At 42.0% G+C, this 26,780-nt stretch overlaps 1 protein-coding gene across 1 annotated transcript in view; it reads left to right on the forward strand.

The window, feature by feature from the left end:
- Window positions 1–1,349: 1,349 nt before the first annotated feature.
- The window catches only part of PATJ (PATJ crumbs cell polarity complex component), a 266,651-nt gene continuing 241,220 nt past the window's right edge, over window positions 1,350–26,780 (forward strand). Inside the window, exons 1-6 of the mRNA XM_089689690.1 lie at window positions 1,350–1,412; window positions 1,595–1,770; window positions 6,794–6,991; window positions 10,425–10,564; window positions 18,193–18,376; window positions 22,409–22,537. Of these exons, the coding sequence (XP_089545816.1) occupies window positions 1,391–1,412; window positions 1,595–1,770; window positions 6,794–6,991; window positions 10,425–10,564; window positions 18,193–18,376; window positions 22,409–22,537 (849 nt within the window). The 5' untranslated portion in view covers window positions 1,350–1,390. The remainder of the gene's footprint in view (window positions 1,413–1,594; window positions 1,771–6,793; window positions 6,992–10,424; window positions 10,565–18,192; window positions 18,377–22,408; window positions 22,538–26,780) is intronic.

Genomic DNA, 26,780 nt, shown 5'->3' on the forward strand with positions numbered 1-26,780 from the left:
TATGGAGATCACATCCCCCCCTTATGTATTATATATGGAGATCATATCCCCCCCCCTATGTATTATACATGGAGATCATATCCCCCCCCCTCTATGTATTATACATGGAGATCATATCCCCCCCCCCCCTATGTATTATACATGGAGATCATATCCCCCCCCTATGTATTATACATGGAGATCATATCCCCCCCCCTATGTATTATACATGGAGATCATATCCCCCCCCGATGTATTATACATGGAGATCATATCCCCCCCCGATGTATTATACATGGAGATCATATCCCCCCTTATGTATTATACATGGAGATCATATCCCCCCTTATATATTATACATGGAGATCATATCCCCCCTTATGTATTATGTATGGTGATCATATCCCCCCCTTATGTATTATACATGGAGATCATATCCCCCCTTATGTATTATACATGGAGATCATATCCCCCCCTTATGTATTATACATGGAGATCATACCCCCCCTATGTATTATACATGGAGATCATACCCCCCCTATGTATTGTACATGGAGATCATATCCCCCCTGATGTATTATACATGGAGATCACATCCCCCTCATGTATTGTACATGGAGATCATATCCCCCCCCCCCTTATGTATTGTACATGGTGATCATATCCCCCCCCCCTTATGTATTGTACATGGTGATCATATCCCCCCCCCCCCCTATGTATTATACATGGTGATCATATCCCCCCCCCCCTTATGTATTATACATGGTGATCATATCCCCCCCCCCTTATGTATTATATATGGTGATCATATCCCCCCCCCCCTTATGTATTATACATGGAGATCATATCCCCCCCCCCCCCTTATGTATTATATATGGTGATCATATCCCCCCCCCCCTTATGTATTATACATGGAGATCATATCAGTTCAGTAACACTTGTACATTGCAACACAGCACAGTGCATCTGAACCATGGTGTCTGTGTGTTGCCCTGTACTGTCAAAAGATGTAGCTTGCTCCAGTTTTGTGTGCTTTTTCTGCCCGTTTATTGTAAATGCCACACTACACATGTCAAGAGGTGTATTGTAGAGTTCATCATTGTGGTGTGACATGGCCTGGTGTTCACTGATCTGTTCAGCCATGCCGAATAGAAAGTCATTTTGAAGTAAAATCTCCTAATCAGATTTTTCAGGTCCATGCTTTAGAGTACCAAGCTATTGGACCAACGAAATGGCCAAACTAGAATTCCAGGAGAGGACAGGAAGATTCTGGATTTCATTCATACAGGTTTCCTTCAATGGAATGTCATGCAATTATATTAACTTCCCTATTTTCTTCATTTCCTGAGTGGAGTCTTGTTTTCTTTTCCAGGTTTTCTTTACATAATCTGATTGCCACGTTTGTATAAAGATGCCAGAATTTCTCGATACAGGTAAGTCGTCCTTTTGCACTTATTAAGGGTCTGTATGGTGTAAAAATAATTAAAAATTATATAATATATAAAAAAAATTTTTTTATTTATTTTTTTTTATTTTATTTTTTAATCTTTCTCTCGCTTTCCTTTTTTTTTTCTCCTCCTTTTTATATATCTCGTAATTTCTGTTTCGGGGACAGTCAATCTAGACAAGCAGCAGGTGCTGCAGATCGTGGAACGTCTGGAGAGGAGACTGAACGATAAGGGTGACCTGAGCCACCATGAGAAGATGTGTATCTTGCGGGACACCCTGAACAGTCCCCTGTTTAATCAAATACTGACTGTGCAGCAGTCCATTAAACAATTGAAAGAGCAGGTGAGTACCATATGATATTGTCTCTTTTAAATATTTACTTTTACTTTTAAAGCAATTCTAAACCACATTTTTTTTTATTTAGTTTTGTAACAAATAGGCTATGGTTGAACTTATCAGGTGTTTTTACTGTCTGTCCCTTTTTGGATAAAAGGATAAGTTCACCTTTCTAAAATAAATAAATAAATGCACATTTTGTGCACATAAAAAAGATCAGCTATTATTAATATCACCCAAACCGTACTCTCCGCTCCTCACACGACCTCCTGCTCTCTAGCTCCCTTGTCTCCTCCCCCCATGCTCGTCTCTAGGACTTCTCCAGAGCCTCCCCCATTCCTCTGGAACTCTACCCCAATTTATCAGACGATCGCCTACTCTGCTCACTTTTAGGCGATCTCTAAAAACCGATCTCTTCAGAGAAGCCTATCCTGCCCACAGCTAATAATGGAATCTTCTACTCCTCCTACCAGTCCATCCCCCACAGTTACTGCCTTTTGTACCACTAGTTCCTCACTCTTAGATTGTAAGCTCCCAGGATCAGGGTCCTCCTATCCCTCTTGTATTGAACTGTACTGTTGCTGTATTGTCTCCCGTTATATTGTAAAGCGCTGAGCAAACTGTTGGCGCCATATAAATCCTGTATAATAATAATAATTTATATTTGTTTAGGAGCCTGTAAAGCATTGCACCAGTGATTGGCAGATTGCAGGTGTATTCTCTGGCTCCTGCTGACTGTCAGTTTATTTGTCTGCTGGTACCTCATACGGGCAGGCAGTAAAAAAAAAAAATAAAAAAAAATAAAAGCTACCTCCATGAACTACCACAGCGCTTGCCAGCACCCTTGTAGTTCATTGAGAACTACAAGCCATCAGCCACAAAGGCTATCAGTACTTGTAGTTAATTCCTTTACAGATCTCTGTGAATGAATGATGCGGCCGTGTGGTCAGAGCCCTGTATAGCGGCTTTCTTTTCAAATTGTGACAGCAGGTGCTTGGAGAAGTTCCCTAGTCCGCTGTCACAATGGAGAAGGGGGTATCGGAAAGAGTCTGCAGGAGTGGGAACATGTTACATGTTCCCAAAGGTGAGTTTTTTACTTTTTTCTTCCTGTCTTTATATACAACAGGAAGTGAGAGGAGATTTTAAAAGGAAAGCAAATCCTCTTAGACAGTTGTCACTGAAAGAAGTGTTACTATTGGAGGATTTAACCTCTATTCCTATTTAAGTAATTCTTACTTTCAGTCCCAGTGACAATGCTCATTAGGCGACTGACTGGGGACACTGACGGCAATAAAAACCCGACAAGGGTTATAACCCTTACTTTACCCAATAAGGATGATTTGCCTTTTAGATGCACTTTAACCGCATCCCTCAAGCCATATAGTATAATGACAGGCGCAAGGCGGTTCTCTCGTTCTGGGAAGACCTCATATGACGTTGTCCCATTCTAACCGCGCATGCGTGGCTCTGGGAGCGCACGGTGATCGGCAGTGCGCTGTGTCCCCCGGACACAGCGGATCAACGGAAAGAGCCGAAGATGTCCGGGCTCTTTCATGTGATCAGCTGTGTCCAATCACAGCTGATCGCATGTAAATCGGGAAATGCCGGTTATCGGCATTTCTCTCCTCACGAGCTGTCGTGCTGACAGAGGAGAGGAGAGCCGGTAAGCAGCATTCCTCGGAGGGGACATGTGCACTGATGATCTGTGTAGCCCCAGCAGTGCCACCTGTCAGTGTCCCATCAGTGCCAGCTGTCAGTGCTCATCCATGCCACCTGCCAGTGCCCATCAGTGCCACATCAATGCCACATATTCGTGCCTACCAGTGCACATCAATGCCACATATCAGTGCCTACTAGTGCACATCAATGCCACATATCGGTGCCCATCTGAGCTGCCTTTTAGTGCCACCCATCAGTGCTGCCTATCAGTGATGCCTGTCAATGCCCATCAGTGCCACGTATTAGTGTTCATCAGTGCAGCCTATCAGTACCCATCACTGCAGCCTCATTAGCGCACATCAGTGAAGTTAACAAACTAAGAAAAAGTGTTTGTTTTTTTTTTCCATTCTCAAAATTTTCAGTGGCTTTTGGTTTAAGAAAATATAAAAAACCCAGAGGTGATTAAATACCACCAAAATAAAGCTCTATCTGTCACTCAAAAAAAAATTCATATGGGTACAGTGTTGCACGACCGAGCAATTGTCATTCAAAGTGTGACAGCAATGAGAGCTGGAAATTGGCCTGGACAGGAAGGGGGTATAAGTGCCCTGTAGGCTAGCGGTTAAAATGGCAGTGTATGCTCCTTCTTTTTTTTTTTTTATATATATTCTGAAATCTGCTTCCACTCCCTTTCAGTCCCAGTGACTATTCTGAGTACCCTATGAAAGGAAGATGCTTACTTGCCTATTCTCCGGTCACTCCAGTCCTGCTATGTGATCGCTCCCAGTGGCGGCTACAGGGGAAAGGAGGGGCAACGGATGCTCCATATGGGTAATGCCACCTTCCAGGCATTTCATCTGTTATTAGCCAACTTACTTGAAGCCGGATGCTGTGGAGATCATGTGACCAGACTGGAGTGTACGGAGAATAGGTAAGTATAACCATCTTTCTTTTATAGGGTAGTTAGACTAATGCCAGCCATACATGGGTCGAAATTCGACCAAAGTTTTGTCTGAAAATCGAACCTAAGAATAACCGGCAAATTTTCGCTCTGTTAGTGGGGTCAATGGCACCGGCCGATTTTTGTGTTTCCTCCCCTTTTCGGTGATCAGGGCATGTTGGAAAATTCGGGAAAAACAGCCGATTTTCGACTCGATGGTCAAATCGTACGATCGTTTTTCCGAAAAGAATATGCGCATGAGCCGTGACCTGGAAGGAACAGAAGTTTCGCCTGTTATATGGGGTGAACTTATGACTTGTTCGGCCGATTTTTTTTCTAAATCATTGATGGCGCCATCGGATTACCAAGCAAACAACGTTTTCGATTTTCGGACCAAAAATCGTTCGGCATTCGAACCATGTATGGCCTGCATAAGACTCAGATAGGGGTGGAAGCAGGTTTTAGCATTGTTAAAATATCCTCGAATTCCACTTCAAAGCCTAATTGAAATAAATACAGAAATCGATATGCAGCCAGATAGACATTGTAACCACACCTTCTGTGTTCATCGTTTTTACCTTTTTCCTGTTACTATAGTTGTGACGTCCCACGGAGTCAAAAGTCAGAGCTTTAATTGTCATCACTCAGCAATACACTGGGGGTTATTTACTAAAACTGCTAAACCAATCAGCTGCCAGGTTTCTTTGTCAAAGTTAATAGAACAAGCTGAAGCTAGAAGCTGATTGGCTAACATGCACAGCTGCACCAGATTCTTGAGTGCTCCAGTTTTAGTAAATCTCCCCCCAATGTATTACACAGACTCACTCTCTTCTACACTAATGCTGACCATACACTATACAATGTTTCTTACAATTTTCTGCCCAATTTCCTTTAGATTTACCTTCAACTATGTAATGCAATGGCTTGCCTAATTTGGATACAATTGAAAGTTTTTTTTTTTTTTGTTTTTTTTTTTGTTTAGGTTTGACCTCCTATTTATATGGTTTTTGGTAAATCTAGAGCAAAATTCTCAAATTATTGTATAGTGTATGGCCAGCCTAAGTCTGTGTTAGGACAGGGGTGTGCCTATTTCTCAGCTCTGCCAGCAAAGAGCACTGCAGTACTGGGCCAGAAAGTAGCATTTTCACTGAAAGATATACTGTATTTTAGCCCGCCGGCGGTATTCCCGAGTGTAGCTCGGGGTTAACTTTCAGTATCAGAAGCGGTAACCCCGAGCTACACTCGGGAATACACTGCAGCGTTGCTCCGGGATCCCTTCTGCACTTACCTTGTCCTGCGCGCCCGTGATGTCCCTCCTGCAGCGTCCCCGGCCATCTCCTCCGGCCAATAGCGGCATCCGTCCTTTTGGTTTCCGTTCCCTGCGACGTCAGGACGGAACTGGCGGGAAATTCAAAAATTTTAAAAGTGACATTCACTCAATACACTAAAATCACATAGTATAACATTCCTGTATCCAACCATTTCACATACATTTTGTCCCGAGTGCTTTGTCCGGCGCCCTGCCTGCATTTTTACTGTTCTTTCTGCCTGGAAACTGAGAAGCGTCCATGGCGTCCAAAAAGCGTCCCTTTAGGTCAGACGCGGTTTTAGACCGGCTAGAGAACAGCGATCGTAAATCAGAACCACTTGCAGAATTGAGTGATAATGTTTCGTGGGGGAAATTCCTCAACAGACACTGAAAACGATTCTGCGACTTTGCTCAGCGATGTGCGAACTTGGCGCTATATTTCAAATTTCAGTGTTTTTTGTTTGATTTTATTATTATATTATTTATGATTTTGTGTTTCAAATTTTAACATACCCGGGATATTTACTAGACTCTTGTTCGGACAGATTTCAGTGAGTTATTCCTAAGAATTACAGGCCTACAATAAAAAACAATATTTCCATGCAAAAAAAGTACCGCTTTGAGCACAGAAATACTGACGTAATCAGATCACTAGGAAGCTTAATGCATTGCCAAGCAGAAGTCCGTCCCAAATCCTAATATGCGAGGGAAGAGGACTATAAGAAGATACTACATTTTTGGACTTCAGTTAGGCTTTAAACCACGGTTTATGAATTTCATACTTTTTTCCATATTTTTGGTATCATTTTAAATGTGTAAATGAACCACTAGAGGGAGCTCCCAGTGCAATTATTCTAGCTGTCTCTACGCATCCTCTTATGGGATTTGGGATACTCCGCATTCCCAGACTCTTGCCAGGAGGACAGTGACGTGTGTGGCTTGCCTAACTGGTAACCTGGCACCGTACAGAAAGCAGCATTCTTGGTAACGGCTGTACTGACAGGTTCTCTTTATGTGCATGCTTTTCTTTGCCAAATACAGCAGCATAGCTTTTTTTTTTTTTTTTTTTTTTCTCACATTTATTATTTTTAATTAATTTTGGCTTTGTTGCATTTGCCCAGCTGAACCGCATGCCAGCTGACCGTTCTGCGGAATTTGATTTCACCAAGAAAGGCTTATTGGTATTTCAAGCAGACTGTTCTTCCCACTTGGGAAACAAGACCGACTCTTTGTCCTTTGACAACTTTGTTACGTCTCGACTCGTCCAGGAGAACAAGAGAACCGATGACTTCGACAGGAAGATTCAGCAGATGGCCGCGGTAAGTGTAAGCCCGTCTGCTCAGCTGAAGTAGGTCACCGGCATCAGAACACTTTCTCTCTAACATATTCAGTGCAACTTCTATTGTTCAGTCAATGTGATCTTTATTAAAAAGAATTCCATTCTAATTATAAAAAAAAAAAAAGCAGTAGTTAAAATGTCCTACTGTCACCAATTAACAATTTTAACTACTGTCCCTGCCTTGCTTGGGAGGGAAGTACATTCTATAAAGCAGATTTCCACTTATTTAATAGCTTGCCTAGGGGTTTTAAAAATAAAAAATTGCATCCTTGCCAAAATATTTACCTTGTCTGGAGCACTGTTCCTGCAAAAACTTCACTCCCTCCAATGGCCAGATGTCATTTAATGTGTGCCTAGGGTGCCATGGACAACCCCCTAGGGCTGTGACTGGGCTCTCGTAGTACAATTCAGCACTTTCTGCCATCTTGAAGAATATCCACCATTGCCTTGGGTGGTGTGGGGATAGCAATAAGCCCCAGAGATGTCACATGACTGGCTAGAAAACCCCAGGGAAAAAGGGAAAAGACGTAAATGTAGATTTTTAACCACTTGCCGTCCGCCTGCTGTTTATAAACGGCAGGGCGGTGGCACTCCAGGGGCGGGTTGCCGTTCATAAACGGCACCCGCCTTTTCTAGCTGTGCGCGCTCCCTGGGAGCACGCAGCACCGCGATCCGGTGCCCGCTGTGTCCTCCGGACACAGTGAAACACTGATCGTCGGACGGGACCTCTCTACGAGGTCCCGATCATGTGATGTGATTGGCCAATCAATGATCACATGCAAAGTAGTAAGCAAGATGTCACTTGTGACATCATTGCTTACTACATGTGAAATCTGTGAATGATCACAGGTCACATGGTACAAGGCTATTCACAACAGCCTTGTACCATGTGACAAGCTTTGACCAATCACAGCTCACTGAGTACTTCTCAATGACTGCAAGAATGCAGACAGAGAGAAAGAGAAATGATTGCTTTTACATCCTATATGGGTGTAAAAGCAATCAGTGTAAAAAAAAAAAAAAAAAACCTTTATCACCCCCCACACTGTACTGCTAGGGTGACAGTATGTAAAAAATAAAAAAAATATATAAAAATGTAAAAAAAAGTTTAAAAATTATAATTTTTGGTTTATAAACTAATTTGGATTTTTTTACTAAAAAAATAACGGAATAAATTTTGGCCAAGATTTATGATGACATTTATTTATTTGCAAAATTTTATAAAAAAAACAACACTTTTTTTCAAAATTTTTGGACGTTTTCATTTCCATAGCAAAAAAAATTAAAATCCCAGTGGTGAATAAATACCACCAAAATAAAGCTTTATCTGTCTCAAAAAAAAGTAAACTAAACCATTCATATGGGTACAGTATTGCATGACCGCGCAATTGTCATTCAAAGTGTGATAGCGCTGAAAGCGGAAAATTGCCCTGGACAGGAAGGGGGGGAAAGTGTCCAGACAGGAAGTGGTTAATAAGCACCTGTGAAAGTGGGAGGCCTTTTTTTTTTTTAAATAGTGTAGAGTTCTGCTTTAGCCCTGGTTCACATCTATGCAGCCCCACCGGCCACGTTTTCGCACAGGCACGAGAGCCCATTCATTAGAATGGACGCCCGTGACACGCATGGAAGAAGTCCCTGCACTTCTGAAAACGCAGCCCGCACGGGAACCTCGGTTCCCAGTACGGTTGAGTTTTCCATTAGAACTAATGTCACCCACGGGTCTTCATTTCTCTGTGCGGGTGGTGCGACTGCATGGATTTTCGTGCGGATTCGCAGCGGCACCACCCGCACAAATGTGAACCTAGCCTTGGGGATCATTAATACGTTGAAAATTCTGGTGCGTTGCGTTAATGCATGTGTGTGCTGCACCAAATGTATGTTCCCTTGGGCTAGGTTCACATATGTGCAGATGGTGCCGCTGGGATCCAGGCAGCTGCACAACCCACACAGAGAAATGCTTACCCACGGGTGGGTGCTATTAGTTCTAATGGCACGGCGCCCGCACTCAAACGCAAACGTATTGGGAACAGAGGTTCCCGTGCGGGCTGCGTTTTCGGAAGAAGTGCAGGGACTTCTTCCCTGCGCGGCACGAGAGTCTATTCACATGAATGGGCTCTCGTGCCTGTGCAAAACACGGCCGCATATATGTGAACCGGGGCTTAGTGACTGGGGTGTCATTGAAAATGAATTCCATCGTGTTGACAAATGTAATTTGCATTAAAAGTGTGAATGGGCCCATTAAGTAAAACTGTCAGGAGAGAAGTCTGCTATTGGTGACAATCCCTGCTTTAATAAATGACCTGCAAAAAAATCATGTAAATCTTAGCTGTATACTCATTCCAGGTTAGTGACTGGAATCTTTTTTTTCTTTTGATGTTAAAACTAAGGCCAGCCATTCATGGGTCGAAAATCGGACCTAAGCATAACCAATCGATTTTCGTTCCGTTAGTGGGTCAATGGCACCGGCTTTTTTTTTTTTTTTTTGTAGTTCATCCCCTTTTCTGTGATCAGGCAAAAAATGGTTCGAATTCGAACCATGTATGGCCTGCATAAATCAGCTGCCCGGCTCCCGGAACTGCATGCCTGGGGCATCGGGCAATAGGAGTTGCTCACACCTGGTGCCAACAGTGAATGGGCTGAGAAAATCCCAGGACACAATTTCTAGTCGCCCTGGCGCCTGGGATTTGTTGAGCCCTGACATAATAACCAATCGGCTTCTAACGTCGGCTTGTTCAGTTAAGCGTTGATAATAAAAATCTGCAAGCGGATTTTTATGCAGAGCTGCGCCAGATTTTGAACTGTCCATCCTTAGTAAATCTCCCCTAAGAAGTCCTTATTTCTGGCTGTGTAGGCCCATGAGAAAGTCGGCTCCACAGGAGCTGAAACTGCTGACAGACTTCCTTCGTCCTGCCATGTTGTTCTTGGTTTTGTGTGTTTTTTTTTTTTTTTTTATATATTTTGTACCGCCAATAAAATTATGAACGTGTGTGTGTGTGTGTGTGTGTGTGTAATTTCCCCCCCCCCCCCCCCCCAAAAAAAAAGTTGTTGAGCTGAGGGGTAATGAAGAAAAAAAAATTCTGCTTATGCCAAACAGCAGTTCAGTCTTCTTATTTAACAACTTATTTAGCTGGAGAATGAAGTGTGAAAATAGTTCCAAAACTCCCCGAGGTTTTCCGTCACGGAGCTGACGGCATGCGCTGTTCTCTGTTTTCACTGGGAATTAATGGAGTGAGATCTCGGGCAGAATTAATTTATTATCAAAGTGCTGAGCTTGTCCTGTCTTACAGGATATAAATTTCTCAGAGTTCCACGGTCCCTCTGGAGCAAATTGAGCTGGTTGGCAGAGACGACGGCCTAACAAATCAAAATTTCTATTTGTTTTTTTTTTTTCCCCTTTTTTTTTTTTGCATTAGGATCGGCAAATCGAATATATAGATATAGAAAAGCCTTCTGTCGGGGGCCTCGGTTTTAGTGTGGTGGCGCTGAAAAATGCCACTGGAGGAGATGCTGGTGTGTTTATCAAAGGAGTGCAAGCGGGAAGCATTGCAGACAGGTAAGGCTGATATTAACCCATTCACGCCTGAGGGTAAAACAAATCTAAATGCCTAAGCACAATTTTGCAACGTTGTCATGTGTTAAACCGTCCATATCATCACAACTACTTTGTACAGCCAGGTGGATTATACCGCATTTTTTTTCAGGACAAATTGGGCTTTCATTTGGTGGTAAATGGTAATGGATATCTCCTGATTTTTTTTTTTTTTTCTTTTTTTTTTTAATCAAAGGTAAACTGGCCCAAAAATAGTAAAACCATAATTTTTTATTTAGCTGTGTGTTTCTTGTTACGACCATAACCTACCACCAAAGAACAATCCAGAATAGGTTCTCCAGCTCTTGACGATTGCAGCGATACTATATATGTGTATATTATTTGTTTGTACTCGTAGTACAGCCCAGAAACAATAGTGCGCATTTTTGTTTTTGTCTTTTTTTTTGTTTTTTGTTGTTTTTTTTTTTTACCTAAAACACAGACACCAATTTTTTTTTTATTTTTTTTTAATTTTGACCTTGATCTTTGACCCTGACCTTGACACAAACACTAACCCTGGCACTGAACTAGATCAAACCTTTTATCTAGGTATTTTTTTTTTCTTTTTTAATATTTTTATTTGTTTATCTTTTTATTTTATATTTTTAACAAATCTTTTTTTTTTTTTTCCCCTCTATGCCAGGAGTTACATTGTATTCATCTCTCTCTCTTCTCCATTCATAGAGAGAGGAAGAAATCCAAGGGGGCCAGGCTATACAGTGACTGATCACTGTGATAGCCAATCAGAGGCTAACGCAGCGATAATGTGACCCAGAATCAGGGGTCCCGATCATTCGAACCGGACCCGGGGCTCTCGGTGACATCGCGGTCTATGTGCTGGGAGCGTGCTGTGCGGCGTGCTCCCAGCACAAAGACAGGTACGCAAATATGCGACCCTACAGAAAAAAGCCCAGTTCTGTGAGGCCGCATATTTGTGTTACATGGGTGTCAAGGGGTCTGCTTTCTGTTCGTGTGCCATAGCAGGAGCCAAATGCAAGGGCTTTACAGTAACCCACCTGTTAAATCGTTGCTCTTATACTCCATGCATTTTTTTTTTTTTTTGTAGGAAAAGGATTTTAACCTCTTCCCTCCACTGCCTCCTCCTGGCCCTTTAACAGGGTCTAAATGTTGGGAGGTGGATAAGGACATTGTGATCATGTGACCGCTGTGATTGGCGGTCCCAGGATTGGAAATCTCCTGATCACAAGTAAGCATGCAGAGATCTCTGGTACCTGCTCGTTACTGTGCTGGGGGTCCGCAGGGAGCTCGCTCTCAGCACAGTAAAGTGTTTACCTAGGGAAAGCTATATGCAGCTGCTCAGCGTTTAAGGCCCACCCACTGAGAGGCCGCATATAAGCATACGGCCAGCGGGAGGAGGTATATATATTTCAGGTACTTTTATAGCTCAAGGGGCGTACAATCTAAGCTCCCTAACTCGCATTCATACATACATATACTAGGGCCAGTTTAGACAGGAGCCAATTAACCTACCAGCATGTCTTCGTAGTGTGGGAGGAAACCGGAGTACCCGAAGGAAACCCACGCAGGCACAGGGAGAACATGCAAACTCCAGGCAGGTGGTGCCGTGGTTGGGATTTGAACCAACGACCCCAATAATGCCAGGCAAATAAATAGAGAGAGAGAGAGTTTTTTTATTTATTTTTTGTTTCTCACTTTTTTGGTCTTTTTTTTATTTTTATAGAAAAAATAAAATGCCCAGTGGTGAGCAAATACAACCAAAAAGCTCTATTTGAGTGAAAAAAGTTATATACATTTTGGTTTGGGTACAGCATTGCGTGACTGCGCGATTGCCAGCCAAGGTAACGCAGTGCTAAAAAAGTGCCCTGGTCATAAAGGGGGTAAAATTTTTCGGAGCTCCATGTCGGTGTACTACTATGCATTGCATACTAACACATTATTATTATTATACAGTATTTATAAAGCACCAATAGTTCGCTCAGCGCTGTACATTACAAAGGGGACAGAACATGTGACAGAACAATACCAATACAATGCAAAACATGAGGGGATTGAGGGCCCTGCTCTTTCGAGCTTACAATCTAGGAGACATTATGTGAAACTTGCCTTAAAATGAAGCCCTCCAATGGCAGTGTCACCGCTGACGGGGCTTCTATCTTCACTTTGTCCCTCTTCTGGGTTCGTTGGCTTTGGTGACTTGAATGGCCGAGCGTGCAGGAGTCACTTTTTACGGCACACGGCTCTGAAGGAATGGCACGGGCATGCCTTTCCTTTAGAATGCATGCATCGGGGAATCTCTCTTAAACTGTACTCTTAGATTGTAAGCTCCCAGGATCAGGGCCCTCCTAACCCTCTTGTATTGAACTGTATTGTTGCTGTATTGTCTCCCGTTATATTGTAAAGCGCTGAGCAAACTGTTGGCGCGATATAAATCCTGTATAATAATAATAAACTGTGCAAGTTTTAGAAGATATTTACAATACCTACAGGTAAGTCTTATTACAGGTACAAGTGTAGAAACTGACTTTACTGCCACTTTAAAACCTTTGTATGTGATTTTAGGGGTTGAGTTTACTTCTTTTGTAAAGGAAACCTTTCTCATTTTGCTACTTGCCCGTCTTTCATGGTGACACTCCAGTCTGGCTTCAGTACTCTCTCATTGTCATGTTTCACATGACTGTCCTATGCCTTTAAGTGTTCTTTGTATTTTGTCTCTGCTCCTCCCTTTCCTCTGGTTTAGTTCATGCTGTATAGATAGCCCCACCCCTTTTCCCAGTAAGGCATTTTAGCTTCAAGCCTCATGTCATGAAGCAGGTCACATTATGATCTTTTGACCTATCCAATGTTCATTGTTGTAAGATTTCTCTCCGTTTACGGAATACACTTCACAAGATCTAAAAGATGTCTTCTGGATTGAGTCACTGCCTGTGATATTCAACTAAGATTGGAGTTATCGCTATCTCATCACAACTGTAAGTTACAGAGATCACACTTTCAATGCTTAGATTGGAGAGACAGAACAATCACTAATCCAGAACAAGCTTGTAGATGAGGACTTCTGGGCAGTCTGACTTTCCTGGCGCCCCTTTCTTTCCTTTTGTCTCTTAGGAGGGGTTTCTTTTAAAACTGAATTCTGGAACTATGTTCCAGTTTTATTACAATTGTCATCCCCTCCCCAGCTAATAATGATTCTACTACTCATTTTGTCTATTGGATGAGGTATCGGTGAATTAGGGCTTGCGCTTGACAGGCTTTTGTTTGCTTCAAGTGGGGTTTGAATTCCCAATAAGAGTCTTCTGAAATGCAAAGCTCACTTAAAGCCGGTCACATACACTGGGCAATAAATTCTGAAACCGATACAATCCACACAGCCAGCGGTCCAGTCCTTTTCTCTCCAGTACTTGAATGTGTATGGGCCCTGCTACCTCCTACAATATATACAACGCAGCAACAGTGGTGGCGGCTGGTCCTGCGTTGTTTTTTGATGACCTTAGCGAGAGGTGGTGACAACCAGTGAAAGACTGACAAGAAAAGTGGTTTCATGGGGCTGCTCATCTCCACGGAACCAGCAGGGGGAAGATTGCAGGGCCCTGGATTAAGGTAAGTTATCTAATTCCCTTAGAGAATATAATAATTTATTTATTTTTTTATCGGTTGATGGGGGAGGGGAGTTTTAATGATTTGGTAACTGCCCAGAATTAGACTTTTTTTAATTTCGAATAACTTCAGACATCTGTATCATGAGGAACACGTGGGAGGGGACATAATGTAGGGGGTCATGTTCGGGGAGTGAGAAATTTGCGATTTGGGCAATGGCTGTTTTTGTAACGTCAGTAATTATGTGTTGGGTCGACCAAGGCCAGTTCATTTCATAGCGGTCATCGATACCAGATGCTGCGACGTGGCTGTCAAGAATCTGGATCCAGAGATGGGAAGAGAAGCTTGTTGCTATTTTTGTGAACTATGTACTTGTTTCTTTGGCCTAAATGTTGGGTAAATCAAATAAAATTTCATATGTTCATTTAGTAAGCTTTTAACCACTGCAATCCCAGACACTTTCACCCCCTTCCTGCCCAGGGCAATTTTTCAGCTTTCAGCGCTGGCGCACTTTGACAATTGTTCGGTCATGCAACACTGTACCCATATGAAATATCTCATTAATATTTTTTTTTTTCTTTTTTTGAGACAGGTTTCTTTTGATGGCATTTAACCACTTGCCGTCCGCCTGCTGTTTTTAAACGGCAGGGCGGTGGCACTCCAGGGGCGGGTTGCCATTCATAAGCGGCACCCGCTATTTCTAGTTGTGCGCGCTCCCTGGGAGCGCGCAGCACCACGATCCGGTGCCCGCTGTGTCCTCCGGACAAAGTGAAACACCAATCGTCGGACGAGACCTCTGTACGAGGTCCCGATCATGCATGTGATCACTGATTGGCCAATCAGTGATCACATGCAAAGTAGTAAGCAAGATGTCACTTGTGACATGATTGCTTACTACGTGTGAAATCTGTGAATGATCACAGAGGTCACATGGTACAAGGCTATTCACAACAGCCTTGTACCATGTGACAAGCTATGACCAATCACAGCTCACACAGTATTTCTCAATGGCTGCAAGAATGCAGACAGAGAGAAATGATTGCTTTTACATCCTATATGGGTGTAAAAGCAATCACTGTAAAAAAAATTGTCATTCAAAGTGTGATAGCGCTGAAAGCTGAAAATTGCCCTGGTCAGGAAGGGGGTGAAAGTGTCCAGACTGGAAGTGGTTAATAACCACTGGGTTTTTGTTTGCTAAACAAACTAGCTTTAAACAAAAATTGTTTTTTTTTTCTTGTTTTTTTTTGTTTGCTATAAAGTTTTGCAAATAAGTAATTTTTATCCTTCAATTATGTGTTGATTGGGCGACAGGGAACTGATGATCCGTGTAATGCAGGCCATAGATGGGTCGAAAATCGGCTGAAAATTAGACCGAAAGAATAATCGGCTGATTTTCGGATCGTTAGTGGGTGAATTTGTCGGACGTTTTTCGTGATTTTGACACATTTTTTTAATCGGCTATGTTGGTAAAAAAAACGGGCGATTTTGTCCATCGGCCGATTTTCGCGGCAAATCGGACGATCGTTTTAACGATAAAAAATATCGGCGCATGAGCAGTGACCTGCAAGGGACATAAGTTATGGGGTAAGCTTTAGGATTTAGTCGGCCGATTTTTTTTACTCGTTGGTGGTAACGCTGAACGAACGACCGATTTTTCGTTTATCGGTCGAAAAATCGTCCGATGTTTGATCCATCTATGGCCTGCATTAATGTCCCTTGTCAGAATTTCCGGTTACCAGCTTGCCTCTCCTCATGCTGTGATAGCGCATGGGGACAGGAATGCTGATAACTGGAAGTTTGTTTACATTGTGATCAGCTGTGATTGGACACAGCTGATCCGAGCGCGCTGGATGAACGCCCCAGGTGGGGGGCATGGTACTACTATATAGACGCTCTCCCAGAACTAGCTAACTGCGCTGTAGCCGGCTACTTTTGGCTATAGAGGGGTCGGCAAGTGGTTAAAGCTGAACGCTAGGCAGATATTAAAGCTGAGTTTCAGCCATTTTTGTGTTTATTAAAAGTCAGCAGCTACAAAAAACTGTAGCTGCTGACTTTTTAAAAGACATACTTACATGTCCTGGGGTCCAGCGATGTTCCCACCCGCACAGTCCCTTCTCCTGCCCTCCACAGCGCCGGCATCTCTACTGTGGGCACCAGGCTGTGACAGCTTGCAGCTTCACAGCCTGGTGCCCACTGCATTTACGAGAGTGGCGCCGCACTCCCTGATTTGGTCTGGCAGTCTCCTGGAACCTGTGAAAGTTCCCAGGAGACTGTGGGAGCAACAAGAGGGCCGAACTTCCAGGTCACTTCGCCGTGGCGAACTGAGCCGGAAGTGGGAGCGGGTACCTGTCAAAACTAGGGACCCGCTCCCCTCCCCCTCCACCCCCAAAAGGTGCCAAATATGGCCGAAGATGGAAGGGGGGGGGGGTCCGAGGAGGAAAATAAGTGGAGCTTCCACTTTTGAGTGGAGCTCCGCTTTAAAGACATGGGTTAATGCACACTTGTGTGGTTTTTGTTTGTTTTTGTTTTTTGTTTTTTTTTTTCACATGGTATCGGCCTCTTGCTGTCCCAGTACAGCAGAACTCAAACGAGGAGTGGGAGAAGCAGCAAAAGGAACCAATCGGTGCTGAAGTGCAATGAGCATGCTGATATGAAGAGAGAGCAGAGTGACAGAGGGATGAGCTCATTGTTCTTCTTCTCCTTTCACTGATCACAGGCTGGGGGATGGGGGGGGAGTGAGACAAGACCAGTAACTGAAGTCAGGTCCCCTGCTCTGCTAGAAAAGGCTGTGCTGTGTGGCAGAGCTGTCCAAACCTTAGAAATGGAAGAAGTACAAATTCTTTGGCAGCTTTCCATATGAAGTATGCATTTCATCTGTTTATTTAGCCATTTGCCTGGAGTTCAGCTTTTAAAGTAAAGCAAACCTGTTTTCTTTGTTATCTAAAATGAAAGAGAAAAAACAACGGAGGGTTATAACCCTTGTTGTTTTTTGGCATCAATGTCCCATTGCAGAGATTTCTTTCACTCTAGGTGAAACCGTCACCAGGCCAAATAGATAGGATGAATCTCTCTAATCTGGAGTTAAACAGCAATAAATACCTGACAGGGGTTCTAATCCCTCTCCAAAACTAATAAATGTTTTTCCTTTAGTTATACTGTGCGATTATATATTGATATATTACCATGCATGCAGAGAAATTGGTAAATTTGACATTTATATAACTTTGCCATACAAACTGTATGTACGCCGACATTTTAGGCTGAGGGAGGCAGAAAACTCACCATGGACTTTATTATTATTATTATTATTATTATTATTTTTATTCTAAAAATATATACATTTATTTTTTTTTGTTTGCATTACTAAACAGGAAATCAGCTGATTGTAGACATATTACTTCCTACTATACTCCATTTTTCACTAACTTTACTTTTTTTATTGTATCAAATGCATATTAAAAAAAGAGAGAACACAGGATATATAAAGCTGAAAAGTGCCCAAACACATTTACATACAATAAAATTCTTCCCAGCTCATACACGTTGTAATTATCAGTGCTTACGTAAAAAGTGGTGATGTGTGAGCTGGGAAGTATTTTATTGTATGTAAATGTGTTTGGGCACTTTTCAGCTTTTATATAACCTGTGTTCTATCTCTTTTAATATGCATTTGATACAATAAAAATCTTTCATTTTATTGGATATGTGTGTTTGCAATACTTTGGGTATTGTAAAGTTCTATATATAGATTTGTGTGTACTCCAACTTCTTTTAAAGAATAATTAATTGCAAAGTTAAACGAAACGGTAATTATAATTCCTTCATAAATAAGAATAAAGAATTATAAACCTTTTTATAGTGAATATTTATATTATTGCCTAAGCTTTATAGTGACTGGTTCTTTTTTACAGCCTCATTTCTAAGCAATGTGGAAGTGTTCTATGTAGTGTAGGAAGTTTCTCCGGTTATCAGTGTGATTTGGGAAAACATCTTAGTCCAATGTTGATGTCTTTCAGGGATGGACGTCTGAAAGAAAATGACCAGATTCTGGCAATTAATTACACCCCATTGGACATAACCATCTCTCACCAAGAGGCCATATCTCTGCTCCAGCAGACTTCTGGATTTTTACACCTGGTGGTAGCTAAACAGCTGGCGCCCATTACCATTCAAAGCAAAACAAATCAGCTGGACGAGCAAGTAAGTTCTTTTTCTTGGAGATCTCTGAGAATCAGTTATGGAGGTACTGGGACAAGATCATCCAGTGTCCGGGGTGAAGATTGGAAGCTGGGTCCCTTTCCCCTGGGTGGAGAAGGGGATGGGGCAATAGCTACCGAAATGTTTGTTCTGTTTGTGGCATGTAAAGAAGTAGTACGGTTTGTGGTACACTGCAATATACAATATATATCGGTGTGCAAATATGGGGCTAATGGGAAAAAATGTCTCTGAATTGGCCGTGTCACTGACAGGAAAAAATAATATATTTCTGCATTGGTGCTGTCACTGGAAGGAAAATAATGCTCGTGTCGGTAGTGTTGCCAGGAGGAAAATGGGGCCGTGTCAGTGGGGAAAATATATCCTTGTGTTGGTGGTGGCACTGAAAGAGGGAAGAAAAAAGTCAATGTGTTGGTAGTGTTACTGGAAGGAAAAAATGGCCCTCTGTTTGGGGTGTCAGTCTGAGGAAGGTTAAGGAGTACATTTCATGTTAAACGTAGGGCTCAAGAGTGGGTCTCACACAGGGCTTAGCAGTGTTTATTGCACAGGGAAGGGTATTGTGAAGTCGCAGGGCTCAGGAGTGCTTATTGCACAGGGAAGGTGTATTGTGAAGTCGCAGGGCTCAGGAGTGCTTATTGCACAGGGGAGGGTATTGTGAAGTCGCAGGGCTCAGGGGAGGGTATTGTGAAGTCGCAGGGCTCAGGGGAGGGTATTGTGAAGTCGCAGGGCTCAGGGGAGGGTATTGTGAAGTCGCAGGGCTCAGGGGAGGGTATTGTGAAGTCGCAGGGCTCAGGGGAGGGTATTGTGAAGTCGCAGGGCTCAGGGGAGGGTATTGTGAAGTCGCAGGGCTCAGGGGAGGGTATTGTGAAGTCGCAGGGCTCAGGAGTGCTTATTGCACAAGGTGCAGGGACTGGTATCATACAGGGTACAGGGCTCAGGAGTGGGTTTTGCACAGGGTGTAGAGGCGGGTATCTTACTGGGCTCAGACGCACGTATATCGGAGTGGGTAACGCAGGGCTTAAAATTTCAAGTCTAGACCTACTAGCCAGGCAAAAACCTTACTCTCTACAAGTTGCCTGACCAAACCATGCCCAGGCCCGCCTCCAACCCCACCCCAGGCCCGTCCCCCCAACCACAGCCCTGCCCCCAACCATGCCCCCTTACAAAATAAAATAACATTTTTCTTTAGAAGAAAGAGTCCAGAATATCAAAAACGGCAATTATAACATAGCTTTATTATGTCAATTTAAATATAACAGCAATAGCTTAATAGCAATAGGGTGCAATTTAAACCTGTAGTAAACACTTTGTAGGTTTTTTTTTTTTTTTTTTATTTTTTTTTTTTTATCTCCAGCATCTTTTAAGAGTTGTTTTTAGTTTACAAAAGCATAGCCTAAGAAAAAGTGCTTATTTTGATGCCAAAAAAACATGGAATAATAGTTACTGTAAACATTAAGATTAAAGGCAGTTCAGCTCAACGGCAGTTCAGTTTAAAGGCTGATTGAAGGCTCCTCTGGTGGCTCGGTGTGTCTGCTGGCTGGGCTGCCTTTCAGAGCTTGTCTCTGCAGGGTGAAACACTGCTGCTTGCTTGATGGATCTGTCCACGTATTACAATCGTGAGGGACCAATAGCGACTCTAGGGAAAAAAAACAGGGTGCAGATAAGATACCACAGTCAAAACTGATAGGGCACTGATAATTTTAACCACTACCATATGAGGATGTGTTCTTTTTTTACTTTTATTGGCAATAAGTAGTTATTACTTCTTCAGCACATGGGTTCCTATGCATAGTCAGCTACCAATTTTATAGAAAATATATTTTTTTAATTTCAAATGAAATTTGTAGCGCATAGGTGTGCTGTGCTTTTTTTTTTTTTTTTTTTTTTTTTTCCCTACTCCTTTTTGAAATCATTTTTGCCCCCAAAAGCCACAGAAAAAATGCAATTTACCTTAAGCTGGCGGGTGTAGGGATGTGCACCATTGCCGGGTCTCTCCTTCACGTGTCCCCCACAGCGATGGAGAGCAGGCCTCTCCTCGTATCTCCCTCGGCGGAGGAGAGCGGGCCTCTCCTGCACCTGTCCCCTCAGTGGTGCTGCCAGTGTAATGGCGGTGCCGAAGAAGAAACTGGAAGTCTGCTTCAAAACGAGGCTTGGAGCGCAAGTGGAATTCATCCCCGGGGCCTGGAGATCGCACTGAAGCCACCCGCTCCATCGATAAATGTGCAGGACATTACTGTGCTCACCAGAAAGGAATTTCCCCTCGTATTTGGCGAGTGGAATTTTCAAGCCCTGATCACAATGAACAATCACAAATTACCTCCCTGAAGCTGAACTCCAGGCATACAAATACAAGTAGCTGGTATACCTGCCAAAGAATTTGTATTTCTGTCCATCCAGTCCTGAGATTTACACACAGCTCTGTCACACAACACAGACCTCTCTGGCAGGGTAGGAAATCTGATTATCTGCTGCAGTTAAGTAACACTTAAAGGTTTTTTTTTTTCCTTCCCCAGCTTATGACTGGACAGTGAAAGGAGAAGCAGCAAACAGATCAGCTAAACTTTTTCACAATTTGCTCTTCTTTTTTGTCCCTTGATAACACATGAACACTGCAGTACGACTGTGAGGAAAAAGTAGCAGTGACAAAGAAATGAGCAAGAGAAGTAGTCAATTGGCATGTTTCTCTTCAGCAGAGGAACCGATTGGCTGCTTCTTCTGTATTTTCCTCTTTTGATTCTGAGCTATTCTGTATTGGGGACTGAAAGAGGCTCAGACTAAAATTGCTATACATGGTGCTTTGTTTTTTTGTTTCTTTTTGTTCAGCCAGCTGGCTGATTTGAAAAAAAAAACTGAATAGATTTCCCCATCTGCGCATTCAGGTGGATGGGGGAATCCTACCGGCTGTGTCGTATTCTGGCAGTAGGGCTACCCTGCCATCAGAATACACTGATCAGTGCTGCAGCTCATTGGCTGCATGCATGATTGAACGAAAAAAATATACCAACAAGCCCATTCGTGAACGGCCCTACATGGACTAAAATTTGGTCCGTTCCTATATTGACACTTTAGCAAAATGTAGGTACTTCTACTGCTTGCATTCTGAAATATATTTACTGGTGTGATAATGAATACAGAGCTGCATTAAAGTGTCTGTTAACGTAAATGGCTTATTTACCTTTCTCTGCATTAAGGTAAAAAAAACCTTTTAATAGTAGCACACCCCCAGCCCCCCCCAAATACTTGCCTGAACCCAAATGTGATCAGTGCCTTCCATGTCTGAAGCAGCTCTTCGTGCCTTTCCCCTGTCTATCACAGGATTGACTGAGAGCAGCAGAAGTCATTGGCTCTTGCTACTGTCAGTCAAAAGCTGTGAGCAGGGGGCAGGGCTGAGCCACGCTGTGTGCCTGAACAGATGCAGACAGCCTGGCTCGGGATCCAGCATGCATAAGTGCCCCCATAGGAAGCGCCTTCCTCGGGGGGGGGGGGGGGGGCAGTTAGAAGGTAGGAGGAGCCTGGAGCGCCAGCAGGGGGTCCAAAAGAGGATGATTGAGGCTGCCCTTTGCAAAAACCATTGCATAGAGCAGGTAAGTATAACTATTTGTTATTTTTAAATAAATAAAAAGAGAGCTTTACAATCACTTTAATTGGTGTTTATTCTATCTTTCTAGAGTTTGGCTTCAAAAATCTAAGTGTGCAGAGACTTTGAACTAATTTATTCAATGAAGGAGAATGAGGCCAACGTGTTAAGGGTGGGAAGGAACCCCCCACTCCATGTGCTCTGTAGATGTACAGCATATGTATATGTTAACTATAAGCAATTAATACAATAAGCAACTGCTAATGTTCAGTGTAATGGGAGCCATATGGAAGAGCAAATCTTCTCACAAAACCCTACAGGCAGAGCAGACCCAGTTATACTCCAAAGTCTATTCTGCTGACTAGATTCATATAAAAATCTGAATGATTTGGGAGACTGAATGTTTGTGGTTTTTTTTTTTTTTGTCTTGTGATTTGCAGATGTGTTGGAGCCACGTGGAGGAAATTGAACTCATTAATGATGGCTCGGGATTAGGGTTCGGGATTGTTGGCGGAAAAGCCAGCGGGGTAATTGTCAGAACGATCTTACCCGGAGGACTGGCTGATCAGGTAATTTATCTCCTCGTTCTGTATAATGGTTAATACAGGGAATATCATTACTATGATTTAAACTTCATACTTGGAGTATATCTGCATCATCGATCACACTAATGATTTGAGGATCATTAGCAAATTTTCCTGTTTTTTTCCTGAGTAATGTTAAGGCATTTTTTTTTTTATGTTAAAGGAAATGTGTAGTGGTTTTGTACATATGAATATTTTAAGACAATTTAACATATTTTTTCAGGTTACTATCAAATATTGCATATTAATGTAATCTATGATAAAGCTTGTAGATGGAGTTCCTAGTCATTTTCTAAGGTAATTAGCATGACTACTTTTCAGCTGTGCTTACAGAAGCCCAATGTTTACAAAGTCAAATGAGCCATCACAGCAATGACTTCTTTACTAAATGGCCTAATATGAGGGTTCAATCAGACAAACACATCCTCAATGCGAGCAGCATTTGCTAAACTGTCACTTTTAACTAACCCATGGTGCTCTGGGAATTCTATGTTATGTATTGAATGTGTGTATTTACGTACAGTGGATATAAAAAGTCTACACACCCCTGTTTAAAATGTCAGGCTTCTGTGATGTAAAAAAAATGAGATCAAGATAAATAATTTCAGAACTTTTTCCACCTTCTTATGTGACCTATAAACTGTGCAACTCAATTGAAAAACAAACTGAAATCTTTTCGGGGCGATAAGTAAACATAAAAAAAAACTAAAATAATGTGGTAGCATAAGTGTGCACACCCTCTTATAACTGGGGATGTAGCTGTGTTCAGAATTAAGCAATCACTTTCACATTCATGTTAAATACTAGTCAGTACACACCTACCATCATTGAATGTGCCTCTGATTAACCCCAAATAAAGTTCAGCTGTTCTAGTAGGTCTTTCCTGATATTTTCTTAGTCCCATCCTACAGCAAAAGCCATGGTCCGCAGAGCGCTTCCAAAGCATCAGAAGGCTCTCATTGTTAAAAAGTATCAGGAGAAAGGTACAAAAGAATTTCCAAGGCATTACATACCATGGAACACAGTGAAGACAGTCATCAAGTGGAGAAAATATGGCGCAACAGTAATATTACCAAGAACTGGACGTCCCTCTAAAATTGATGAAAAGACAAGAAGAAAACTGGTCTGGGAGGCTGCCAAGAGGCCTACAGCAACATTAAAGGAGCTGCAGGAGTATCTGGCAAATACTGGCTGTGTGGTCCATGTGACAACAATCTCCCGTGTTCTTCATATGTCTGGGCAATGGGGTAGAGTGGCAAGACGGAAGCCTTTTTTACAAAGAAAAACATCCAAGCCCAGCTAAATTTTTCAGAAACACATCTGAAGTCTCCCAAAAGCATGTGGGAAAATGTGTTCTGTTCTGATAAAAGCAAAAGATATGTTTTGTCACAAAAACAACACTGCACATCAGCAAAAGAACACCATACCCACAGTGAAGCATGGTGGTGGCAGCAACATGCTTTGGGGCTGTCTTTCTTCAGCTGGAACTGGGGCCTTAGTCAAGGTAGAGGGAATTATGAACCGTTCCAAATACCAGTCAATAATGGCACCAAACCTTCAGGCTTCTGCTAGAAACCTGAACATGAAGAGAAACTTCACCTTTCAGCATGACAACCACCCAAAGCATCCATCCAAATCAACAAAGGAATGGCTTCACCAGAAGAAGATGGAAGTTTTGGAATTGCCCAGCCAGAGCCCAGACCTGAATCCGATGGAACATCTGTGGGGTGATCTGAAGAGGGCTGTGCACAGATGTCCTCACAATCTGACAGATTTGGAGTGTTTTTGCAAAGAAGAGCGGGCAAATATTACCAAGTCAGGATGTGCCATGCTGATAGACTCCTTCCCAAAAAGACTGAGTTCTGGAATCACATGAGAAGGGGCTTCAACAAAGGATTAGTTTAAGGGTGTGCACACTTATGCAACCACATTATTTTAGTTTTTTTTATTTTTGCTTCCCTCCACCTAAGAAAAAAAAGATTTCAGTTTGTTCAACTGAGTTGTACAATTTATAGGTTACATTAAAGGTGGGAAAAGTTCTGAAATTATTTATTTGTCTCATTTTTTTACATCACAGAAACCTGACATTTTAACGGGTGTGTAAACATTTTATATCCACTGTGTATGTATGTATGTATGTATGTATGTATGTGTATATATGACATTCACTGGCACACTATGAATACTGGGTAGGGCATCGCTTTGCTTTCAGAACCGCAAAAACTAAAGCTGTTGCAGAGAAAAATGGTGGTTTAGAGCAACCATAAGTAGATGGAATAAACAGAAATAATCAATCAAACCCAGCAAATATTGTGGATCACTTTTTGGGGGAAAATCTCTTGTTTTTGTTTGTCATCCAGCTTTAGGCCCCATGCACACAGGACATTATAAAAACGCCAGTAGTGTTTGCTCTAGAAAGCCACGTAAAAATGTGGGTTTTGCCACGTTGGCATTTTTTAGCAAAAAAACCCACTCTATTTTTTTTTTTTTTTAACTCCCACTTTCCCTCTGTGCGAGGTCCCGATCATGTGAGCACTGATTGGCCAATCAGTGATCACATGAAGAGTAGTAAGCAAGATGTCTCTTCTGACATCATTGCTTACTACGTGTGAAATCTGTGAATGATCACAGAGATCACATGGTACAAGGCTAATCACAACAGCCTTGTACCACGTGACAAGCTGTGACCAATCACAGTTCTCAGTATTTCTCAATGGCCGCAAGAATGCAGCCAGAGAGGAGGAGAAATGGTTGCTTTTACAGCCTTTAGGGGTGTAAAAGCAATCAGTGTAAAAAGAAAAGAAGAAAAAAATCTTCATCACCTCCCACAAGTAGTACAGCGTCACTATGGTGACACTGTACTGCTAGGGTGACAGTATGTTAAAAAAAATAATATAAAAATGTAAAACATTTTTTGAAAAATTATAATTTTTGGTTATAAACTAATTTTTGGTGTTTTTTGTTTTTTTTGTTTTTTTTTTTACCAAAAGGTAACCGAATAAAATTTGGCCAAGATTTATGAAGAAAGATTATTTGCAAAATTTTAAAAGAAACTTTTTTTTTTTTTTTTGGACTTTTTCATTTATATAGCAAAAAAAATAAAAATCCCAGTGGTGAATAAATACCACCAAAATCAAGTTTTTTATCGGTCTCAAAAAACTGCTACAAAATTGATATGGTTAGTGTTGCTTGACCACGCAATTGTCATTCAAAGTGTGATAGCGCTGAAAGCTGAAAATTGGCCTGGACAGGAAGGGGGTGAAAGTGTCCGGACTGGAAGTGGTTAAAGGCAATAGCAGCACCTTTTTCTTGTCAGGACTGGCTGACGGGTTGCCTTTAAGGACTTTTAATAATGCATATTTGCTTGAAAATAACAAAAGTTCTCATATAGCCGGATGATATACAGCTGACTTTGTCCTGTATTCCCTCCAACCATCCAGATCTCACTCCAGGACCTTTTGCCTTTTTTAATTTAAAGTACATCGTCTGTAATTGTGACCATATACTATCTGGATGGAGAGGCCCGTTTCTGGAATTTAAAGGGCTTTATGGCTGGTTAATTGCAAAAATAAATAGATCTCATCAATTTAACTTGGGAGATACATAAGGCATTTAGGCAGCTGCAAACTGCGAGCTTGAAAACTGGATGCAATTAAGTGAAAACATGAGGGGAGAGGGAAAAAGGCTAATTTCTCTTGCACTCATGTTAAATAAAACCCTCTATTAATCTCGGTAATAATATATTTTATGTATTTTACAATGTCTTCATTAAGTAAAACCCATTGCTTATAACGAATGTCAAAGGATCCTCTCAAAACTGCTGTAAATATGTATATTGGTGCTAAAAATCCATGCAGGACAGCTTATTAAAGGCATTTCAGCTGCTCCTTTTGAGGCAACAAGAAAATCTGTTGTGATTAAATATGTTTTAAAGTGTACCTGTTGGCCGTCTAGAGCTTTTGCAACTATCCTTTTTTTTTTTTTTTTTTTTTTTCTCTTTTTTGGCCTCTTAATTGTTCATCACTGACAATGCAGCCTATCCATTCATTAGAGACCAGTGACATCACTGACAATGCAGCCTATCCATTCACTAGAGACCGATGACATCACTGAGTATGCAGCCTGTTTACTAGAGACCGGTGACCTCATTGAGCATACAGTATGTCCATTCACTAGAAATCAGTCTCTCTAGTAAACAGATGGGCTGCATTCCCAGTGATATCACTGA

This window comes from Staurois parvus, unplaced genomic scaffold, assembly GCF_062004578.1.
Source record: "Staurois parvus isolate SC_StPar_1 unplaced genomic scaffold, SC_StPar_1.0 ptg000491l, whole genome shotgun sequence".
NCBI lineage: Eukaryota > Metazoa > Chordata > Amphibia > Anura > Ranidae > Staurois > Staurois parvus.